General features: G+C 41.3%; 1 protein-coding gene across 5 annotated transcripts in view; it reads left to right on the forward strand.

The window, feature by feature from the left end:
• Positions 1 to 24981, forward strand: part of adck1 (aarF domain containing kinase 1) — a 170825-nt gene that overhangs the window by 43407 nt on the left and 102437 nt on the right. For 4 of the 5 annotated variants that reach the window (XM_088647425.1, XM_088647426.1, XM_088647423.1 and 1 more), the window contains exon 4: positions 13222 to 13425. The exons of the other annotated variant lie outside the window; for it this stretch is intronic. In XM_088647425.1, the coding sequence (XP_088503551.1) occupies positions 13222 to 13425 (204 nt within the window). The remainder of the gene's footprint in view (positions 1 to 13221; positions 13426 to 24981) is intronic. 5 annotated transcript variants of the gene reach the window in all.

Genomic DNA, 24981 nt, shown 5'->3' on the forward strand with positions numbered 1-24981 from the left:
CTTGATCCAGACTGACCATGCAGGCGGAGCACTACTTTCCTAATCCTGCTAAATCACTGAACACCTGTGAGGCCATTTTGCTACGGGACTGGATCATCACATCGGGACTGATGCAAGAATGGATTAATTCAATATTTGAAGTGACAGTTAGTTGTGACGCTTCTTTTACGTTCTCTGTCAAGCAATGTGTTAAACTACTTTTCCCATTACTTAGCTGCAATACATTAACTGTAGATTTCATTCGGGAGCAGGCTGAGGGCTGAAAATTGAAAACGTTCAATTGGCAATAAGAGGTATCTGAGGCAGTCTGACAAGTGGCTTCCTTGCAGCTCACGTGTAGCAGAGATGATGAGGGATGGACTGAGAGTTGTGCTTTAAATGAAAGTGGCGAGGAATGCATGCCTGGTTTCACACACCACCATGCTGGATGAGAGACAAGTATCAGGAATGTACCTCATGCATATTGAAGTGTATTTAGTGGCTTCTGTCACTGACTACTCTTCACAGTCTCTGGTTATGTTAACAGTTAATATTTATATTGTAACACATAGTAGTTATAGGACTGAAAAAAGCCTGTTGCCTTTGCTTAGGTACCAATATTGACAAGTGATAGTAAACAGCTTTTTTTATCATAAAAGCTGAAGGAGAAGACTGTGATGACTGTTTTAAATCCCTGTAATTTTCAAGTGTTATCTATTTGTAAAGTGATGATGGAGCTAATGACCTTAAAAATGTCTTTGATGTGTTGCTCCCATGAGCCTCGCGGGCGCCCAGCTCTGCACCAGCCCACTCATGACCCGCCACTCCATAGCCGTGCGCTAGACAGCAGAGTGGTGATACCTGCGCTGGAGACCAGCACAGACCTCGGGTCCCTGGGCGTGAAGGCAGCCCACGCTCTTGTCGTGAAGTAACTTGAAGAGGAACATCGACAGGTTAACAGGGAGATTTCATTCTAGGGGATAAAAATGATATGGCTTAATGTGAATGTTACTGACTCTGCTTTGCCAAATAAGTTGTACTTATATTTGTCTTGTTTTCCTGTGTTCAGAGAAAACGGACAATTTGAAGTTTTTCTTCTTGAATTTTCTTCTTGTATGATTGTCAAACAACCCTCCCAGGTGTCACTAAGTTCTTCGTCTTGAGCTGTTTTGCAGTTACATACACTACACCTATCTGTCCTCATCCTCACCCTATATAATGCCACATTTCCTCTTCACCAAACTAAATATATTTTCATAAGGGGATATATATAAATAAGGCTTTATCAAGAGTAATGTTTTATTCTTATTTAAGACAGCTCCTAATATATAGTGCTTAGGTGTGATAGCAGGACCTTACAGTCATGTGGAATTTTCTTTGGAAGACTTTTCATAAGTTTTCTACCCCGTTCTGTTTCCTGTATTGTAGTGCTGTTTCAGTATTTCAGTTGATTGGAGCCTAGTCACACTTTGACCATAGAAGCTATGAAGGACAGGTTTATTAAACACGCTAAGCAGGGTGAATATATATCAGGGGTTTGTGATACGTGTGGGGTTGTGGAAGAGCATTTTAAGATATTTAACACATCTGACAATTTAGAAGTTCGCCATTTTATTTTTCCTTTAGGAATGGAAGAAAGCTGAATTTACTGAAATTTAAATTTACTGCATTTTCCCAGCTCTAAGCCTTTTAAACGAATTAATATTTTCTGTACTCAGTTGTTACCCATGGCTGTTGCAAGAGAATTGTATTCTGCCACACCTCTTGTTCCTTGTTTCTCAGTGTCTTGCTACGCAGGTGAGTGCAGGGAGTTGTGCACCACTGCTGACGTCTATAGTCTATGAAAAGCAAACATACTCCATTCACATGAAGCATAGGGTCTCAGTTATTCCGAGGAAAAGGTCATTGACCCAGTCAGCCCCAGCAGAACATTTCAATAACAATCACTGGTCTGTGTGACACGGGGTGACCGGAGCCTCTGCGCTTATCCCCTCTTGCACCCTGGAAGAGGCCGCCATCGTGGTTCACACGCAGACTCCCTTCCCATCGGCTCTCTTCTGCTGCCAAGCGGGAGTCTGCGGAGAAAGTCCGCTTCCAGCTTCATCCCGAATCAAAGGCATTTATCAGTGCTTCAGACAGATGAACTTACTTATATCATTGCAGTATCTTTTTTTTAAAATAAATGCACAAATGTTATATCAACCTTTTAATCTGCAGTGTCAATAAGAATTGTAAAGACGAGTCTGGCGGAAGTCTAGTGTAATTTCTAGCATTACACTAATTCTAATTCTAATTACATATATTTAATAGGGAAATAAAAAAAAACATCTAGAGAAGAATAAAGCACTGGGATAACATACAGTATAAACAGTTTAACATTCTCTCTTTCTAAATAAGATATTTGGTTCAGTTTCCTGGCTTCTGCCCAGACCTTTCTACAGTTAAGGCACCAGTGTAAATGCCTAGTTTGCATTCACCATAATCGATTTTCTTTTACTATCCAGGGGCAATTATATATAATGAAATTGATTATAGTCCATAAAGTAGCTCATTGCTAAGCTTCTGAATTTACAGTTCCTTGTAAAAAAGACTCTTACAGTCTCCCAGTGGATTCACCTTGGAACCCTGGCAAGCAAACCTCATTTTCTGCAGCATTTTATTTTGTCAGCAGAAGTCCTGCCGGAATTCTCTCGATCACAGGGGTGACAGCAGTGCCAGCAGCTGACATGTTATGCATGACTGAGAGCTGTAGAAATCAGAGCTTTTCAGGAAGCTGCCATGCTTTCCTTTGCCATCTGACACACCCCCTCTGACAAGGGTGAAGGATAGATCTGTGCACACACACAGTTCTGACACACCCCCTCTGAAAAGGGTGAAATCTGCAATCTGTAAACTGTAAGATCTATGCCTTATTTCCCATCCTTTTTAGCTTGGTCCCTGACTATAGGTTAGTGATGTTAAAAACAGTGAAATACATGAGAGGAATGATATTGTAGTAAAGTGCATGTTATTATATTCCAGGATATTGTATGCACTGCAACTCTGGAAGTGCACCTCTGCACCTTTGATTTATAGCGTACTTCAGGTAAAAAATTTTTTGTCTTTATCCCTCCTTTTAAGTATGCTTCCAAACATCCACATAGACCTTGTTACTCTACAACATGCTTTTGATCTTTTTTTTTGCACTTCCTGTTGGTTTAAGTGTAATTCTAGTAGGAAAAATAATTAATAAATTAATTTGAACTTGAACTTGAACTTTATTGCCATATGTAACCGGTACTGGTACAATGGAATTCTTACTTACAGAAAGTCTCTCGATTGTAAAACAAGTGTAAAAAACAAAACAAAGTGCAAACAGTGCATCAAGACAATATACAAACAAACAGTAGACAATGTGCAAGTAAACATGTAGACAGTTTGAATGTTAACAATACAGACATGTAAACAATGACTGGAGATGTGCAATAGATAAAAAATCATACAGAGGTAGATGGTGATGGTGTAGGTGTGGTCCGAAGGGGATGGCTAAATGTGTTAGCCAATTTCACTGCTTGTACGGTCTTACTAAAAGAATGCCCACTGTAAGGTGCACTGAAAACTTTTAAGCTATTGATGTTTTAAATTTCCTGCTTCTGTAAATCAGAAATAATAATGTATTCGAACTCACGGGACAAGGAGACTGGCCAGCTTCATTCTACTGGCATCCCACTGTCAGATGACAGATCCCGATGTCTCCCCAGCCACGTCATGGTTAGCAACTATAATTAACATCAGTGGTAGTGTAACCGACCACGTGGTTCACTGAAAGAAAGTGCCTTGTTTTAGATTGAGTGGTGACTACTATGCTTTTTAAAATCCCCAAATAAAGTAAAAGAAATATCAGCTCAGGCATCTTCACTTATTTGTGTTTCTGTGAATAGAAGAATAACAGGAGCTTCATTCATCTAGTGCTGTTATAGAACAAAGATACATTGTGTATTCACCTGCTTATGCATATGATAATGACACAAACCGCAATACTTCTCTTTATTCCTCAGGCTAGTGTTTGTTTGAAAACATTAAAATGACAATAAAAACAACAAAAATTACAATAAAAAAGACAAATAGTGACAGTTTCCTGTCAAGTGTGCTTATCCTTTCTAAACTGTCACACGCTTTTCAACATTTAGCAAAACATGAAAGTAAAAGTGAAACAATTTTAAAGTTGCACAGGAAACTTTACCTTTGAATTCTTCCTAAATAAAAAAAGCATGAAAACCATGTGCAGTTTTAAAGTCTATTTTGGGTGTATGTCTATGACTTCTGTACACATTTAATTAAAATGTGTGACAGGACTCATCGTGGATGTAAGAATCCTGTGATGTGATGCACCTTTCCATTTTTGTTTTAATTGAAACAGCACTTTGTGCACGGCACGTTAGTCAGGGAATCAAATAGCATTGAATAACTGTTATCTACATCAGCAACTTTGAAAAGTAAGTGACTAATTGTTATAAAATGTAAAGTGGATGTTTCACGAACTAATATGATGATGAACGTGTTTCTCCATTATTGAGGTATCGAGGTGATAGGCTTTATCACTTGGTATTCATGCTAATGATGCAGTTTAACATCTTGAAATTCTCATGAATCTAGCTAGAGCAGCATCATTCCACAAAGGCAAATGGCTTTTTACCCCGGCTTCACCGTGCTGATAATGGAACAGAAAATCTGTATTTAAAGGTAATGAAGATCATGGAACAGGCACTCGTTTTATGGCCTTTCTGGTGGAAATTCATGTGATGAAATATTACCCATTAACGACTCCATCTCCTAATTTTCTACAGATTTCTTTGACTGAACAATTGGCAAATCAAGTGCAGTATTCCTCATATTTAGAGGAATACTGTATCCTACGTTGCTTTTCTTTCATTGCAGTTCCAGTTGCTCTAGTTCCAGTCGGTAAAGTATAAGTCTGTGCTAGGCTACATGATTTGATACTTGTGTAGAAAGAGCAATCTGCTCTCTATATGTGAGATATTCATATGATATATTTTTATCGTCATTAAAGAAGTAATACCCTATTACAAAGGAAAGAAAATGGCATCCACCATCCCCAGAACTCTGCCCATCAGCCCATGGGACTGTCGACTGGACTCAGTCAGCAGTGGAATATAGACCGAATGACACAAGTGGAAGCTACAGGGAAACACATGTAAAGCCACAGGAGGTACAGGAGTACAGGAGGCACTTTTTTATACAAAGGAAGGTGGAGACTCTGTTGTTGACACCAATTCCCTGGCTTCTTTCAAGAAATAGATCGATTGAATCTTTGGATCGGTTAGCTTCTAGAAACCAAAAAGGCCTCCCCCTGCTTGTTACCGTACCTTTCTTGCGTTTTTATATTTGAACCGGCTGATAAGTCTGTTTTTCGCCCTTCCTCTGAACTCTGTACCACATTTATTCCATAGTTTCACCACAAAATGCCGTGAACAAAGATGACTGGTCTTGCACTGCAGCTCTGACAGGCACACCCCCTCCTGCTCCCTCAGGTTTAGATCCTCTCTTCCTTCTGCTGTTAAGGCTGCCTAGGCGTCTGATTTGGCAACAATAAAGATGAGACCTCCTACCTGTGTTGTCCTACACCTGTACTCAAGGCTGGCTCCCCTTCAGTGAATCTCTGGATCCTGGGGCATTAAATTCTTCCTCTAGTCTTACAGTCTGTTGTTGTTACACCTGTGTAAAATAGAACCTTTCCTGGACCCCAAAGTGCTTAACAACTACTGTCCTATTTCGAGCTTGCATTTCTCAGGGAAATGGTGGAACAGACAATGGCAGCTCAATTACAGTTTCATCTTGTATCTAACGAGCTCTTTGAACCTTTTGAGTTGCGCTTTAGACAGAGACGGAGAGCTGAAACAGCCCTCGTTAAGGCAGTTAATGATTTGCTGATGGCTTCTGACTCTTGAGTCACCTAATATTCTTCTGCTGACCACAGGCGCAGCTTTTGATAGTGTAAATCACAGCATCAGTTGATAATTAGGAAAGAAGAAAAGCCCACACCACTTTGGAGTTTGACTTGGCCATCCTGGTCCTATAGGATTAATGTAACAACGAGCAACTTGGGCCAGCTGCCACATCTTGAATGTCTTTAAAAGTCGTGTGGTTTGATGAAGCACAAGTTATAGTCTTGCCCTTAATGTGGGAAAGAAGCTGCAAGGGTTAGTAATTGCTGTTGAAGGGAACATGATTTATATCCTACACCATGAAGGTGTAGGAGTGTTAGCTGTGCAGATTGCCCTATCACAACTAGGGGCCCACATGCATTTTAACTCACCCCAGGTGACTCATTACTTTATGTTAATTTGTTTTCATACCTAGGAGTTCTCCAAACAGACACCACAGACCTCCATCTGGCTATAACTGTAGGCAGTAGTAGATGGACTGAGCAAAAGGAAGAATGCAGTAGAGACTTTAAACTGTCTGTCTGCTTGTTATTGGTTTCGCATGTGTTTCAGGCGCAAGGCCAAGCATTTCTTTGTAGTACCCAATTGGGTGGAAAATGGTCAGTAAGATGCTGATGAAAGATTAATTATATTAAGAGCTAAATATAATGTTAGAAATGTAAAAAGGTTTTCATTTTTGATGTTGGGAATCGCCACTAAAGAAAGAAAGCACTAATGTATGTACTCCGTTGCACTGCCAAATTTAATATTTTATTCTGTTGCTTTAAAAGTTCAATAATTAATTCACCTGCAATGTTCAATTAACCCTAAAGTATTTTCGCCAGTGGGCACATGTGTCAGAACATTCTGTGTGCTCCCTTCTACATTGAAAGAAACTCTGTATACAAAGGTTTAAATAAGCAATCCAGTGTTTAGGAGATATAATATTATTTTACTCATACCATTCTTTACCGTGGTCCGGTAAACAGTCAGTGAAATTTTCCCATTAAAAAGATAAGCAAGATATAGGCACAGTTAATTCAGTAGGGTTAATACCTTACTATTGTCTTGTTATGTAACCTAGCGAGCTGCTCTTGTCAATCCCCATACACATGGCAAATCAACAAAATGTATAAAACTATATTAAACTTACTAGTGTTCAATTTATAAGGAATTGTGAATGCTGACAATATTTCAATGGCATAAATTAATACAATTCTCCACTTTAAATTTCAAACAAGGTATGTAAACGAATGACATGACTTACCTTTCTTGTTTGCTTAATAAAAGAGTCATTTTTCATCTCACAGGTCATCCACACTGTTGGAATTTAGTCTCACTGATAGTGTTGTTCTTGGGTGCAGATCTTATTTGGATAGTAATGTGATTGCCTTTTCTCAGTCTGGAATGTTTTAGGAACTCTTCTGAGAGGCACACACCAAGCTACTATAAATGTAAATTTTCCTTCAAGGGGAATCTTCATCTCCATGTACTTACCTTTTGCATGGAATTCATCTGTATGATAACCTGTTATTTTGTACATCAAAAGAGAGTTTGGTGCATCCATATTTTCCAGAATAATCAACTCATTCTGAGAGAAAAATGTCAGAAGATGGTACAGTGATGTCTTGTGTTGCACTCAGCTGTTGTTTGAAACAAAACATAGATGAAAAAAAAAGTGTCTCGTGATCATGTACACATCTTGCAGAAGGTACATTGATCAAGAGGGCATTAATTTGTGTGCACTCCCATTTAGGAGCAGAGAGGAGGCATTAGAGGGAATTGATTAAGAGTTTTACCTTCAACGCATTTTGTATATGAATGGAAAGTCAATAAGACATTACTTAAAATGAGTAGTTCAAGTTTGGACGAATTGCCTGCCAGCTTTTCTTTGGAAAGCCGCAATGTGTCTTGACAGAACATGGTTTTGAGTCGTGGAATACAAAGTGCTGTTTGCCCCTTCTGCCTGTTCCACCACAGTGTCCTGCTCTCCATCAAACACTTGACCTTCAGCATTAAACAGGAGGTGATCCGATCCCCCCTGGGTGGCACAGAGGCGCAGGGGTTAGCAGGGGCCCCGGGGTCTGGTCCTGGTGAGCTCTCTGCGTGGAGTTTGTGTTGGCCTGGGTGTCCTCTGGGACATCCTGGGAGGTTAATTAGCTTCTGGGAAGATTATCCATGGTGTGAGTGGCTGCGTGTGGCCTGTGATTGGCTGGCATCCTGCCCAGGGTGCACCCTGCCTTGGCTCATTGCTTGCCAGGATAGGCTCCAGCTGCCCCACAACCTTGAACTGGAAAAGCACTTACCAAATGGATGAACGATGAAAGATTTTCCCCCTTTTCTGCTCTGTGGCTCTCTGTCTCAGCTTAATTAAATTTTAAATGCTGGAAGCCATTGTCTTTGGTCAGGGGACCCTTAAACGAAGCCCAATTCTTAACAACATTTCAGAGTCAAATTTGTTTCAATCAGTTGACTCTGTATGTCCTCTCAGTTCACTGTGTTTGCATCAGAGCAGATGTCTCTCTCGTCAGGTTTAGAGACTGTCAGTCTGATAGTTAAGTTAATAGTTATGGCAGTGAGAGCATAGAAAACCCTGTCCATGCTGTAAAATTACCCTGCTTCTGAAGTGACCTTTCTTTTCCCTCTAATCTTCGTGAATGCCAGTACAAAAAGAAGATGCTCAAAAAAAGTTAAGGACAACGAGAAAAGCTGAAGCTGACAGAAGGCTCACTGTGAATCCACATTTAAGACCTTTGGTTTGAGGCATTGCAAGTCTTTAAAATTTCTTGTTTGCAGAGATCCACTGATTACATGCATTTTTGTTTCTGTGCAGTTGTATTTAAGTCTTAATATTATTGATAATGCTCAATATGCAAAACATTAAAGACTATATTAGTACGCATAACACTGTCCTACTTGCATTTTCACAATATTATACACCCACATCCTACAGTATGTAAGTTTTTATAATTTTTAGGTAAGCCTTAGGTAAATCTTTTGATTTTGCAGAGAAAAATGCTCACCCATCATGAGCTGTAGAACATGTCAGATGAGCAGTGGAACACATAGTAAATAGAATCTAATGCTGGTTAAACAGTAATTTCTGATGTTCAGTAAGGTAGAGTTAACAATTAAAGTTTCCAAACAGACTACTTGTATCAGATTTCCAAAAATAAATATTTAAACTCTAAAGATGTTGTTTTTTTATGTTTTCTTAAATGTAACATTTCTCTTCTCTGAAAAAGAGATGACATTATAATGACCTTTGGGCTTCTATTAGTCAACTCACGATAATAGGTTCTGATGGGTCTGCAGTGCCTTTTAAAAGGGCATCTAATGGCTTTTTTCCTGCTACTGAAATATGTCATTAATGTCCCTGGCAATTATCAAGCTTGTCATTGTCTCAGCTCTTTGCTGCTCTGCCAGTGGATCGGGAGAAGAGCATTAATTGAGCTGAACCTCATTGTCTTCTCACTGCAGCAGAAGGAATCTGACAAGCTCTTCTGCTCCAGCATTGCCTCTGTGCAACTGCTTAACCTGGGGAGTTAAGTACACGCATTACAAGTCAGAAGAAATGCGCTGCGATACAATTACGGATTTGGAAGGGAAAATAAATTTGGCCACTGGGTCACAATATGCGCTGAGGCAAAAAAGGCGCAATATTTGGTCACTGAAAAATCCATCCATTGTCAGGAAGTAACTTATTCCTAGTGAGGGTCATAGCAAACCAGAGCCCATCGCAGGAACACATGGTGTAAGCCATATCTGTGGGGGAGATGCCAGTCCAGCCCATCACAGGCATTTAGAGACAGCAGTCATCTTCGCCGGCATGCCTTTGGAGACAGGGATTAAATCAGAGCACCTGGAGAAAACCAATGTGAACATGGAGGAACAAGCAAATATTACACAGACGGCTCCCCACACTACATTCTGCAGGGAGACATGTGAGGACACAGTACTGAACACCCTGCCACTGTGCCGTCCAATTCACTGAATAATAATGAGTCAATCGAATCTCGAATGAAAATGTTTCAGGCCTGCTTTTTTCCGGCGAAGTGTTGAAATGTCTGGAACAGTTTTTAAAATATAACCGGTGATGCATTTTACAGGGTAAAAAAGAACAGTTATGGATCATACAGGGTACGTATGCAGGGTTTTGAAAGGGTTTCATTTGTAAGTGATGTCCGTTGCATTTTGATGGCCATCAAGAAATAAATAGGAACAGAAACTGCTCCAAGGCAGTGGAGCTCTACAGCAGGAGCAGTGGTGAAACATTCCAACAGCAGTACTAGGTTCTTTTCTTTGTCCTTGTAAATGGTCAGAATCGGGCAGTGTGCCTTTAAGAGAGTGGGCTGTCTTCTGTGTCGCTAAAGCATGGTGAAAGGCATTCGCCAGCAGCCATGTCACCCTGCAACTCACAACTGGCAACCCACTGAAGCTAAGCAGGTGTGAGCCTGGTCAGTACCTGGATGGGAGACCTCCTGGGAAAAACTAAGGTTGCTGCTGGAAGAGGTGTTAGTGGGGCCAGCAGGGGGTGCTCACCCTGTGGTCCACGTGGGTCCTAATGCCCCAGTATAGTGATGGGGACACTATACTGTAAACAGGTGCCATCCTTCGGATGAGATGTAAAACCGAGGTCCTGACTCTCTGTGGTCATTAAAAATCCCAGGGCGTTTCTCGAAAAGAGTAGGGGTGTAACCCCGGCGTCCTGGCCAAATTTCCCATTGGCCTTAACCAATCATGGCCTCCTAATAATCCCCATCTATGAATTGGCTTTATTACTCTCTGCTCTCCTCCCCACTAATAGCTGATGTGTGGTGAGCGTTCTGGCGCACTATGGCTGCCGTCGCATCATCCAGGTGGATGCTGCACATTGGTGGTGGTGGAGGGGAGACCCCATTACCTGTAAAGCGCTTTGAGTGGAGTGTCCAGAAAAGCGCTATATAAGTGTAAGCAATTATTATTATTATTATTATTATTAAAGCTTTTCCTTTACACATCATAAAAGTCGGCGTCACCGTATAGATGATCCTTATCTGAATGCACAGCTTCCCATCATTGGGAGATATAGGTCTGTATTGGCTGCAGGCACTAGGAAACACTGCGCCTGCCAATAGTATGTGTGTCTGATTGCCAGAGCTCTGAGATGACAGGTGGCACAGATTTCTCTCTCCAGGGGATTAACCACCAGAGAGAAACGTCCTCCTCTTCAGAGCAACAGAGACTCTCGGGAAGAGAACGACAAGCCCAATATTCCGCTTCACTCTCACAGCCTAAAGATGGAATAATTAGGATTATTAACAACCCGCCTCTCCAGTTCTGGTTCGGTTCCCCCCATTTTTCTTTGATAAGATATTCAATGTACATTCTTCTACCTAAAATTATTTCAGAAATTATTTAAATTTCTGGTAGTGCCTGCAGTAGGCAAAGAAAATCCATTTTTTCTGTGTCACAGAACTATCAAGGTGTGCTCTGAGGCAATGTGTATGTATCTTGGGAAATGCCCACAGGACATCCTCTTAATCCACCACGCAGTATGGAGCGGGATTAATTTTAATCCAAGGAGACCGAAAATTGTTTACTTTGGTTTTAACAAGAAGTCCAAGACACATAAGAAAAATACAGCAAAGGAATTTAGGATCTGAAAAACGCAAGACTCAATTAAAACACACCTTTGTTAATGTTTAAATATCGGCTGAGTTTACTGTTAAAATTAAGATTGTAGCTTTAAAATCTTTAGTCATAATTTTAATTTGCTGTGAGGATCTGAGTATCAAACGTGTATCTGTTGCTTTTGTTAAAAGTGAATTCCTCTAAAGCAATGACAATCCAAAATTCATGTCCTGTGAATGACGCTCTTTTTTAATGGAGCTGCAGTTTCTGAGGCTTAAAACAATTTCAGGAAGCTCAGTTATTGGAACAGCACATGAACATCCCTTTTTTAAAGGATATTTCATCTGTTTTCAGTCAGAGTTTCAGCATTCATCGCTTCAGAGAGCTGGTAAAATGATGAAGTGAGTACTGCAGAGATTAACATTACAAAAACCAAACGAACAGAGCACACGCACGAGAAAAGTGTTCAAAAGGTCAATTATGTGGGCTTTTCACAAGCATTTCCTTAGGAGTTGCAATCGTAAATGTCAGTATGTTATGAATAACTTCTTGTTAAGTGATCCAGGGATTCTGTGTAAACAGTGTATGTTCCTGAACATTCTTTTGGTTAAAGTGTGTGTTATGAGGTTGTTACACAGATGATTTTGTAACTGGCATACAGTTTAATGAGCCTTTAAACCAGGGGTTTTAAATTCAATTTGTGGCTTCACTTTTTCTAACTCAGTTTTCATTTACAAAGCAGAGATGCCATAATTATTTTATCAGCTGCATTCATTAATTTTATTACTTTTGATCAGTATCTAAAAGTGTTAAATATGTAGTAGTACTTTTAGTGAGGTGAATGTTTTGAGTAATAAACTGTTAGACATTTTAAGAAAAATCCTATATGCGTCTAAATAAGAAAGTGTTTAATTGATAAATTGACTAACCAGAAGGGAAACCAGAGTACTCTGTGTTTGTGACCCTTGTTTAAGCATTATGTTGCTCAGGAGCTGTCTCGCAGATATTGCTTCCAGAACCAGTTGCTAAACGTGTCCTGGGTGTGTGTGTGTGGGGGTCATGGGGGCTGATTTCAGGTGCATTTGCAAGAGATGCTTGTCTTGTCTTCCTGCCTTCATTCAAGTGAGTCTCGAGGGGGGCACATGAAATGAAAATGATCAACTTCCAAGGCTGTAGAGCAGAGAGGATGAGGAAATTGCCCATGTATAAAATGACATTCCATCTGATGGCCTGTCATCAAAAGGATCTTCTTGAAGGAGACACTTGTTTTGAATCTTCTGTTTATCTTCCGCGTCTGACAATATTTATTTTTGAGTAAAATACTAACAGAATTTGGGTTTCATTTTGCTTCAATATAAAACCTAATAGAATTGTATTTAACTTTTGGCTGTCTAACATTTATTAATTAAAAATGGTGCCCCTTGTGAAAGTTTACCTTGCTAAATGTACCATGGAGTTACTGTGGTTTTACTCTTGATTCGTTTCCTTAGAAATGTTTATCACAGTCCATGGCCCAACATGGTCCAGTGTGGTAAAGCCCAGTGACGGCATGTTAAATCCAAAGAAGACCAGAACAAAACTGTAGTAAAACCCAGTAAAATGTTGCGACTGTGGTCAGTGTATTAAAGGTGGGCTCTCATAAACAGTGGCTCCTTCATGACCCGCTGTTTGAATGTGAGTGGTGACGCTGTCCCCTGTGTCGCAGGTTCACCTCCGCTCTGCAGAACGCCTCAGGGAGCTGTGCTGTGCCAACAGGGGGACCTTCATCAAAGTGGGGCAGCACCTGGGGGCTCTGGAGTACCTCTTGCCCGAGGAGTACACCCGCACGCTGAAGGTGCTCCACAGCAGGGCGCCCCAGAGCTCTCTCCAGGAGGTCTTGCGCGTCGTAAAGGAAGACCTGGGCGAAGAGGTCAGGGCCAGCCGGCTGCTTCCGTGCTTTGCTTTGCAGGCTTGTGCGTGAACACTGTCAGCACAGGGCCCTTACTCTTACCCCTTACCCTTACTCTGTACGCCACAAAACAAACACAGAAATGCACGAAAGGGGATTTTCTCCCTCTGCCTCTCCTTCTTGTAGCCCTTGAGCCATTGGGGTGTGAGGCGTGTGTGGAAGTGCGGAAGTTACAACATGAGGCCGAGAATACGGCCCCGAGCAGCACCTGTATCGGGGAATGCGCAGAAAGTTATAGGAGAAACTGTGTGGTGAAAAATGAATTTAATTCTTTGTGGGTTCTGTGTATTTCTACTATATCATTGTTTGTCCACATGGTAGGTGAAAAATGTCAAAGCCCATTGCGGAGAGCAGGTCCTCCCTCGAGCCCCAGAGTTCCTTGTTTGCTCGGCTCTTGTCAAAGAAGCAGTCTGGCAGAGGACAAGGGCTGGTTTGACAGGCTATTAAGGATATTTTCATCAGAAGCCCCATGGCAGCTCTGCACAAGGTAATTGGTGTAATCTTTCAGATCCACTTAAAACACGTCAGAAAGAGGATTTCATCAAGAAAATAAAAATGCATTTTCTGGAAAGACAGGCTTCCTCAGTGTACACAGTCACCTTCATTGTGTTATCATGCTCAGACAAAACAGTGATTGTGTAAAGATAGTTCTGGCATGGTTAATTTGACCTTCTTTGACCTGTGGTGTCTGATGGATGGGTGACTGTGGGGCAATCCAGAAACGCTTGTGAAAATGTATCGAATTGTGTGATGCGAACTAGCACAGTTCGAGGAGGGGGACTCTCTCTGAACAGGCGGCGTGCTAAATGATACAGGAGCCCATGTCATTTGCACCCTCAGCAAAGTCAAAGGAAGAAATAACATCACAATCAGTATTTCTTATACGTCCAAAACAGCAACAGTCCAAAGTCCCATGCGCTGATTCTTTCATTCTCAATAATCGTTAATTAATTTTGGGACATAAGAAGGGTTAATTTACATCAACTTGAGGAGAGCTGTATGTTTTCCAATTGAATATACAGAAAGTGTCAGTAGGGGGCAGTGTTAATTACACTAAGGATGCCTAGCTACACCTGTTTGAAAATGCACAGTTTTCAGTGCATGCAGTAATGCCCACATTTTCATAGCAGTGAAACATCACCTACACAGTGTTTAATGTAATGCTGACTAAGGTGGTTCCTATTCTGACCTTGATATGAATACATTAGACTACCAAAGTATTGCTCTTACAGCTGGATGGCATGACCTTGAATTACTGAAATACAAATTATTCAAACACCCTCTGCCCTGCATCTGAGGGATGAGAATATAAGCTTTTACAGGTCTATGGTATACAACCCAACACTGAGAATGTTTAATGCAAATTCAGTTATATATATGTATATATTTATATTTGAAGTGGAAAATGTAACTTTCTGATGTTACAGAAACAGCAGCCTTACGTAATCCGTTATATAGTTCTGTCGTGATTGGCTTACAGAAACAGAGCTTTCTCATGGAGAAAATGAAAGGCATTTTCAGATGGTGATCCTCCTTACTTGACTTCAAGCTGTAGATGGACCTGTCATGCCTGGTTGATTTCAGTGAAGCAGGAGAGCGATCTGCTCCGAGGCCTTTCACAATAAGAGTCCCCTGCTCTCCCTGCCCCTCTCGCTCAGTTTTGCTCCCTGCTCTTACTGGCTGCAATCGGCAGAGCATTGCTTATAATGAGGGGCAAAGATCAATTATTTTCAATTTGGACCATTTGCGCAGTGTGACTTTGTAGTCTGCGCACAGTTGACCTTCATTTATTTCATATATAGTTTGTAAACAAAGGATAGAAATGGCTTTTTTCTTTTGTTAACTGTTGCTTTGAAAATAATGTAAAACACCACACTGCCGTTTGTATTTATTTTTGGACTCTGGCAAGGTCATGACTAAACCACAGCCATTATGCACAGAACAGTACCCTTTCAGATAAGGACTTTGCGATAACACAGTATGGAAAAAAGTTGGGCTGATTGCAGTGACTGTTAATAATGAATTCTTTTGTATTCTCGTTCACACTATCCTCTATAAAATCATCAGATGGTTTCACAGCACACTGACTTCAGTAAAGTATGCACACTCCTAGATGTGACCTGACAATAAGAAAACACAATTCTAAAGTCCAATAGCAAAGAAAAATGCGTTGAAGTATTTTCTATACAATGACAGGATTGTAAAAGCGTCTTGGGAATCCAGTGTTCCCAGTGGGAGCGGGTCTTTGGTCACCACAGTGTTAAGGGATGACATAATGTGTAGTCTTGGAATCCCACTGAGCCCTGTCACAGTGGCAGGCAGTTGAGTGTTGCATGAGGTGAGTGTTTTTCGGTGCTTGAAACCGCCTGGAGCGGAACAGTGGTGCAATGTCAGAGGGACAGTCCATCTCAGATGTTAATTTTAACAAAGAAATTAGGTGTCGCAATGTAAGAATCTGTGACAGTTTACTTTGTTTCAAAGCCAGAGCCAGCAAGGAAGCACACAGCTCAAGGCAGCTGTGGCCAGTGTTTAATGTGCTTTGCATCACAAACAGTATTAACATACATATTGATTAAGAGATTATTCTTTTAAATCAACACTAATATTTTAAAAGCTGGTGTATAAAAGAGAGGATGAATAAGGGCGGGCTGGCTGACTGACTTGTGATATAAGCAGGGGGATCGTTCCACAGTCTTGGAGCACCAGAGTGGAAAGCACAGCCTCACAAGGGCTCCCAGTGGTGGGAGTCTTGTTCTGGGAACATAAAGGCCAGAATCCGAAGAACACAAATGACATTCAAGTAGGGGTCAGTGGTTCAAGCTGTTCAACCTTAAAGGTGAACAGCAGTATTTTACATTTTGTTCCAAATGAAATGTTGCAGTTTTCAACCGACTTCAGATCCCTTGGCCACAATACCATCTACAGTGTCTTCCTTATAAACAACACAGGTGAATAAATAGAGTGGACATGTACAAGGTGAGAAAAACAAGAAGAGGTGAAATAGCTGACACTTTCCAAACGACAAAATTTCCTCTTGACACAAACATTGAGGTTTTGTTTTACTTGTTGAATGTTTAAAAAAGAGTAACTATACAATTTCACAGTTCTTACTTTCTTGTGCAGCTGAATAGTGACACGGAAACAAACATCTCTGCTCCATTTTAAGCTAAGAAAAGGAAATATTCATAAAGCATCATCTCCTCGTGTTCTCACGGTGTCTTTAAATAAGTACTAGTCCTTAACATCAGTTTCAGAATTTTACTTGAACCCTCACAAGAACGAATGACTCCCTTTAGTACAGTCAGTGCCTTTAATCCCTGCTGTTGGAGATTTCATATTGCTGTATAATAATATAATATATAACGTTTACCCTCTAAAATCTTGATTGTTAAAGCTCAATTTGACTAATTGAGAGTCTATGAAATCTTCACTGAATTATGTAACAATACATTATATCTATTGCAGTTTCATGTTTATGGTGGCTTTTAGAGTGCAGCATTATTCAGTAATGTCTTGTGTAAGCACGGACACAGTCAGTGGATGTTCTCTCAGCTCCACAGCCATATTGTCCCAGAGTCAGGTCACAGGGTAGTGGCGGCCTTCTGTGCCCTCAACTGCTTTGGCTCACACTATGTAATTGGCACATGCCACCTCTTTGAAGCTAATCACTGTCAATATGTGTCACACTGTACTCAGATCCCCCATCCCCTGATAGATGTCCTTGTCCATAAATCCCAGTGGCTGTCTGCACAGTCATGATGTTCATGATAAAGGCTGGAGAAGAAGTGACTTACCATGGATTAGAGAGGTCAGTGCTAGCTTGAGGAAAAGCTTTGTTGACTGTGTTTGTTGCAGGGGTACTGTCTGTCAGACAGGTCATTAAAAAGGCTCCATCACTTTATTCACAGGGCCTGTGATACGTTTTTCATTTATATGTGTACAGGAGCTTCTTCTGTGCTTTTGGGCTTCTGTGCCTATGGCGCAGGTTCTAGTTGGAGTGAATTTAGCACTGGTGATTTAGGTGTACTGTGAACTATTTTATTTCAGCGTAAGATTAGCAAAGGCATGTATCACTTTAACCTGTTGAATGTCAAGCCAGGTGAAAATCAATAAGAAAAACACAGAGGAACCAGTATGCTCTGTTTATCAGAATAGTAGCAGAATTAATTTACTTATTCTTATTCTTATTTATTGTTCAAAAAAAGGCCAGTGCACATGCTTGAAAAATAGCCATTTGACTGATAATAACTATCAGAATATGTGCCAGTTGTATTAAATATTACATTAATCATTACAGTACTAGGTTGCTCAGTATATTTTTATCATCATCACTTACACCTTACCAGCTGATAATATCTTCCATTCCGAAGAACTCCTGTTCATATTATATATCATATTTTCCACCAATAATCACACATACAGGTGAAGAGTCGCACATCTGTTTTTCATTAACAAATCTCTGACATGTGAGCACCTGGTGCTGCTTTAATGGGCACTAATCTAGAAGTGTTAGAGTGGTTGAGGTACAGTTCATGTGGGAGGTTTTCCAGGGACTTCCGAAACTGCAAACATTCCAGAACATTCATGACACTTTGAGCGCCTGTGGTTTACACTAGGAAGCCCCAAGCTGATTTAGTTGTTATGATCTCCAAACTAAAATTCTCACCAATGTTATGTGCCATACACAATATTCTGCAGCTCCCCGGTTGTAGACATTAAAAACCTTGCATCTTCTTGTATCAGGTTTCTTTAAACACTGGACACATCACTGTTCTAGTACAAACCATTTATACAGTTTCAGCACATCCTTGAGAAACAGGCACATCTTTTACTTTTCGGTATATGAGATATAAAAAATTGTAAAAGACAAACAGCAATATTCTCAGGGGTCTGTTTATGTTATGCTGTATTTATAAGGTTGTTTGTAACGTCTCTAGTGATAAATCCAAGAGCTCAAGAACAATACTTGCTGTTTTGTATGTATTGTTGAATAGCATCAATCAGGTGTCAGCAGGATATCAATTCACAGGGTGGCAAGACTTACAGCTATCAGACATCACTTTATTTAATTTGACCATTGACAATAGAGCATTATGGCATATTCACACAGTTCTAGTAAGTTGCAGAAAAGATTGGTTTGTGTTATTCACTATATATATTATGCCAGCTGTCGCTGGTTGTTAATACTGTAGTACAGAGTGACAACAGATTCATCTTGTTTGGTTGTGGTAGTGAGTGCAGTGGCTCTAGCTGAATAAAACAGATATCTCTTATGTCAGTGGTAATGGAAATCAGTTCTGAGAAAATGTTTTTCTTCTATGGAGGGAATATATAAGTATATAGCTATGAACATATACTATGTAATTTGATTTAGTATATAGATATATTAGGCATGTATCTTTACGCCTTTTGTGTTTTGATGCAGTATTCTGATGCTCAATGGCCACAGCCTTTCTAAGTAGCTGAGCAGTGAGTAGTAAACAGTGGACAGCAGGGACTGTGCCTGGCAGGCGACAGGTGACAGCCCTATCACTCAAGACAGCTGGCCCACGCAGCCCAGCTGTGCAGTGATGCTGGAGAAGTACAGAGGGGGACAGGGGGACAGGGCTTGGAGAAGAAAGTATCACAGCACTGCGGAGCTGTAGGCAGCACTGAAGAATTCAGGTTAACCAAACGAACGCCTCGTCATCCTTTAGCAAAAGTCAGTTCAATTAACCTTTCCTGAAATTCAAGGCCCTGTTCACAAAGCTGCAGCTATTTGTTATCTCCTGTGTTTCTGCCAGCACAGCACCTTAACATAAAGGGTTAGAGAGCTGGACTTCCCCTGAAGCCTTAAAACATTAAGAGCTGTAATAAAATATGCTTTGGTCTTTGTTTCTTCTGTCTGTGATCACATGTAAACTGATGGACATGTCTATGCACAGGTTGTAGATAGGACCCCAAGCACAGACACTCCTCATAAAATATTTAAAGTGAAAAATAAGGCTTATAGTAAATGTAATTGACAGTATCCAAAAATAGGACTCTTCCTGCTGGAAAAAATGAACGGCTCTGTGCTGTGGCAAAAATGGGGCTCTCCCCACAGGATGCTAGGGAGAAAATAAACAGCCCTGCACTACAACAGAAAGCTGGATGCTGGGGAAAACCGAGCTATGGCAGAAAAAGTCCTTCCAGATTCTAGCCAGGAAACAAAAAAGTCCCTCGCTGGGAAAAATAACAGTTTCCCTCGCTGGGGGAAAAATAGCAGCCTTTTCTCATGGCTGTGTACAGGTCTTCCAACTGCCTATCCAGGAAAATAAGCCAACATAGCTATTGCAGGAAGAAGTAGTTTTCCAGCTCTCATGCTGGAAAGCAAACAGCCTTTGGCCTGTCCAAGGCAGGGCCTAGGACATCTGGACTTTTTGTCCCTGGACTCTGCTTTGGGTCATGACGTCTTGCTCCCTGCTCGGCGCTCCATTGCTCCTGTCTGGAGCAGGATGAGCAGGGTGGAGGGCTCATGCACTGACCCAGTTACAGAAGTGATGTCACCCAGACACTGCACAAGAGACCCGGTCCTCTGCCATGGCAGTAAATCCGCTGCCTAGGACTGGAGCTGCGTGTGCTCGAAGCCCGCGAGCTGCTGGCATCGCACCCTGTCAGGGACAGGCAGAGCTGCACTTGTCACGTGTGCTGTTTATTGTGCTCCACCTACAGTATCTGATCCACATACAGTAGGCGCCCTGACAATTGAATATCCGTGTGCTGGTGTGTCTTGTGTCCTCTCATCCAGTATAACTAAAGCACTTACTGCAGAATAATGTGAGCTGAAGATAAAGAAGCTCACTCGTGCTTGTTTTTGTCGGTGCTACTGAGGCCTGAGTTTGATTTCACACTGGGACTCGCTTTCTGTAGAGTTTACATGTTCTCCTTCTGTTTTTTTCTATGGGTGCTCTGGTTCCATCCTAACTGCGTGCCCTGTAACACACTGGTCTCCTGTCCAGGGTGTGGTCCTGCCTTGTGCCCTGCGATGGACAGGTGTCCAGTCCAGGGTGTGGTCCTGCCTTGTGCCCTGTGATGGACAGGTGTCCAGTCCAGGGTGTGGTCCTGCCTTGTGCTCTGTGATGGACAGGTGTCCAGTCCAGGGTGTGGTCCTGCCTTGTGCCCTGTGATGGACAGGTGTCCAGTTCAGGGTGTGGTCCTGCCTTGTGTCCTGTGATGGACAGGTGTCCTCTCCAGGATGTTACAGGACTGCAGTCCAGTCCAGGGTGTGGTCCTGCCTTGTGCCCTGTGCTCCAGGATCAGTTCCTGTGGATTCTTCCAGCCTTACCAGGAACAATCTAGCAGCTTACTGTTAATAGATGGATGGACCATGTGCTTTCTGTGTAGGGTGCATCTTCACATTAGCTACTTACGAAGGTGGAGTCACAATATCCTTTGCTTAACAGCCTCTGCTATGCTGCAGTATTCAGTTGAATGTAATCTCAGTATAATAAACACTTAGTTTTTGTAAAATCCCTTCAGCCGAAATAACATGCCATCTTAGTTGAAAGCAAAAGCCTTAACCACATACTGTGCTTTACTATATTTAGCATCATGCATTGGCTTCCAGTCCCATATCTGTTACTTCTTTTTCTTTTTTATTAAAAGCCTCAATGATTTTTCTTTTCTAAAGTGCTTTTGCGAGGCTTCAGCTCTCCTTGATGTCCTTGAAAATGCAAAATTGTATAAAGTCTTATTTTATTGTGAATTTAGCATAAGAGCTGTGGAGATAAAACAGTCATTTTGACCACAAGGTCAGGGATAAACTGGATCAGAATTATTGGTGCAAACTGTATGTTTAGAACTAGTGGATGAGAAATTAAAAATGGGGGAGACTAGAAAATATAAAAGCCTTTTTAAAATATATTTACCATTCCACTGATTTTACTACTTTTATTTGCTTTAGAAGCAGAATAACTTCATTAATCTTTGGAAAGTCAGCAAAGTAGAAACTGGAGCTTTTCTGCCCCAGCTGATGATACTGAGCAGAGAGTTGCTCAGCACTTTAATCCCTTGCAGAGGCAGAGCCTCGTGCGAAGCCTGACTCCATCACTTTAGACCAGCAAACAACAGATGGCACACAAGTCCCAGCATACTGCCTTGTGCTGCTCTGTCGTTATGTAAGATGGGGGCTTTTATTGTAGCTCCTGCTGTATTTTCAATTATATGCCTGCCAGCTGAGCGTATAAACGTGCATAATTTTCCTGATGATGTGCAAGAAATGTGTCCGTGTGCAGGGCTGTTTCACTGATGTGGAGTTTTCATTTTTAAGGGCAAAAGGCTGGCTGTAAAGACAAAAAATAACACTGCCAGTATGTGGAGCTGCCATTTGCTGTTTTTTCTTCCTTCCTAATTTATTTTTTCAACACACGTACTGTCTTGTGTGGTACAGTGGTATTGGCAGCATGGTTGTAGTTGCAGATATGTGTGATCTGTGTGATGCAGATGTTTGAAACAAAATGGCAATGTCATTTTTACAGCTCCATACTAGATGGACATGACAAAAAAGCTATTTGGGGTATATTTATGATACAGTTACTTGATTGTTTAGTTGAGAAATAATTTTAATAGAATGCCTTTTTCATTCAGTGCTTTGCTTCCAGCTAATCAACATCAGGTGATATACGATCTACGTGACACAAATGTACATACCCCGATGAAGGCTTTTTTGTGCCAAAACGTTGGTAGCGTTTAAACAAATTGTTAGGGTGTTGAGAAGGTGTGACCTGGTAAAAATGTAGACTTCTGTTATAATGCTTAATAAACCAAAGCTAACATCTTTATTTTTCCAGTTTACACTGTGTTGTGTACAAGACAGGATTGCCGACTATCTCTAGAAGTTCTGATAATCCTCAAACAAAATGTAAAGCCAGAAAAAAGGAATCATTGTATTCAGTCTTAGCTGCAGGAATCGAAAATGTGTTGCTGAGTGGGTTTTTCACCGTGTACTGGGAGATATTATCATTTGACATATCCTGTCCTCTACAACAGAGGAACTAAGGCCTATTCTGTCAGCTCAGACAGCTTCTGTTCATTCAGCACAATATCACTGTGATCTCGAGTCATTGTCTTTTCAGCTGAGACTCTCAACTGAGCATTTCCAGACCGCCATTTACTTAATTTAGATGTAAAAACTGCAAATCTAGCAAAAAAAAAAACAATGTAGGTATGGGAAAGATAAATTACACGAGAGAAAAATGTTACTCAACCATACTATTTGGAAAACTTTTTAGAGTTTATTTAGAGTTACAGTAAGAAGAACACATTTTGCATCAGAATGAAAAGCCTGAAGGTACTTCTTCGGTGTGAAAAATCTGATGGCATAATTCATTTGTTATTTGTGGGCTTTCTGTATTCACTTTCCCATATAAAACCTTGTGAGTATACTGTACGCGTCCATGACAAGAAGAAAGCAGTAATGGTTTTCTGCCTTGGTTTTCTTTTGTACGAGGAAAGGCAGCTCAAATGCACTTTGTCCACAGCAAACATGAGCAGTGGTCCGAGCACATCAGTGCAGCAGAGTACATAAACCCTATCGCCTCACTACTGTGAGAGGAGCCCTTCTAATCGTCCAGACTGCCCTCTCGAATACTGGAGCTCCACAGTAGGCTTACTTGGCTTGTTCACACTTGGAGCATCCCAGCGATGCCGAGATTTCCCTCGGGTATCATCTGTTGCTGGTGCTTCATCCATGTTCTCAGTGCTGTATGGGGACACTTCAGCGGTCAGCAGCTGTCCCCCGGGTTGCCAGACGTTAACGGCGCCCCTCTCTACCACTGCAGTGGAAGCATCATGTCAGCACAACCTTAATTTTCACGTTTCAGCTTGCTGATTTTGTCAGCAGGGTCTTTGAAAACTCTCTCATAGACCATTTGTATGAAGGAAAAGAGTTAAAGTGTCGTTTTTCTCAGCAGTCTTTGTGTGTACTGAAGCCTTTAATTTCAAATGCCAAATGTAATTTTTTTAAATGAAACATTTTTCATCATCATCATCACCATTATTATTATTATTCGATCATTTTTCTGTTGTTTTTAACTACAGAGTCCCGTGTTGCCATATGCAGTCATACAGAACATCTCTTGTTTATGTTTAATAAACTGTACATCAGTCTGCTGCAGAACGTAGGGTGAATTAACGAATTAACGATGTTTTGGTCTTGCTTTGCTTCTAATGGTTTTTCTTTAAGTGAGAAAAGCTAATGGTCTTTCTGCTTCCATCTCTGTGTGCACCAAGGCTCAACAATGTGTGGTCTCATCCTCACCCCGCATCACCCTGTATCACCCCATGTCGCTAACACAGACCTGTAGGCGGGCGATGTGTTCAGTCTATCGCTTCGACCTCCTCTTTGTTCTTTTTCTCATTGCGCAGGCAGTGTCTTTTAAAGGTCAGCAGGATGTCACTTCTGTGTTCAGTGTCGGTCAGCCACTACCTCTTGACTGGGACCCGGAGACCCTCTCTGGGGGGTTGGGGGGGGGATAGGCTGCTGCTCTGCTGATGGCGAGCCAGGAGGGAGGCTCCTGTCCAGCCCAGTGTGGGCATCTGGATTCTTGTGCTCCTTCTGTCAGAGAGGCACACGGTTTTCCTCCCTTCTGGGGACTACACTCTCAGGGATCCACTGAAAGAAAGCAGGCTCCAGTGCACTCACGCTGGAGCTTTCCGAGAGGAAATTGCTATGCCCCCAGAGTAGCCTTGACTGCTGTGACAAAAAGACACTGCAGCGTCTCTGGCCGACCCCTCTTGCACATCTTATCATTGCATGCAATCAGCAGGTTTGCTGCTATAAAACCATGCTATTCACAAAGAAAAATCCCCTTTTTTAGTATTTAAGCTTTTTTTTTCTGAGGCTAATGTTAATTAAACACTCTTGAGTATTTCTTACAATGCCTTTTAGCAAATGTACCATTCTGGAATGCATTGTGGTGATGACATATTATTACTGACAGAAGGAAAAGAGCCACATAAACAAAGCGCAGGGTTAATTCTTCCTGATTGCTTAGACATTGTACTAAACCATTTACTTTCATTGCTGTGCTGCAGCAATGCGATCAATTTCTATAATTTTATTCTCAAGAGCTACATATTAAGGAGGCACTTAATTTAAATTTAAAGGCCGTTCCTGCAAGACTTCTGCTAATAAGCAGTGTAACAAAATAAGGAGCCAGTGTAGCAGTTTCTGAGAGTGAAACAGCAGAACCCTTTCTATGTGAGCTCTGGAACCCAGGTCTTTGTAGGGAGACCCCTGTGTTCCCTCTGTCCACGCAACCAGAACCAGAACAGAAACAGCACTTTCATCACAGTGTCAAGTCTTTTGTTATCACATACAAACAGTACAGTGGTGATTCAAAACTGTGATTTCACTCTGTTTGCAGCCTGCTCTCTCACTGAATATCTGCAAGAGCTTGCTTCTGCCTGAGGTCCTTATAAGGTGTTCAGTTCTTTGATCTCATGAGAGAAACATAATTTCCACAGCGTTAAAATCATAGTACAGTATTGCCAATC

The sequence above is a fragment of the Lepisosteus platostomus genome, chromosome 10 (assembly GCF_059453375.1).
Source record: "Lepisosteus platostomus isolate fLepPlt1 chromosome 10, fLepPlt1.hap1, whole genome shotgun sequence".
NCBI lineage: Eukaryota > Metazoa > Chordata > Actinopteri > Semionotiformes > Lepisosteidae > Lepisosteus > Lepisosteus platostomus.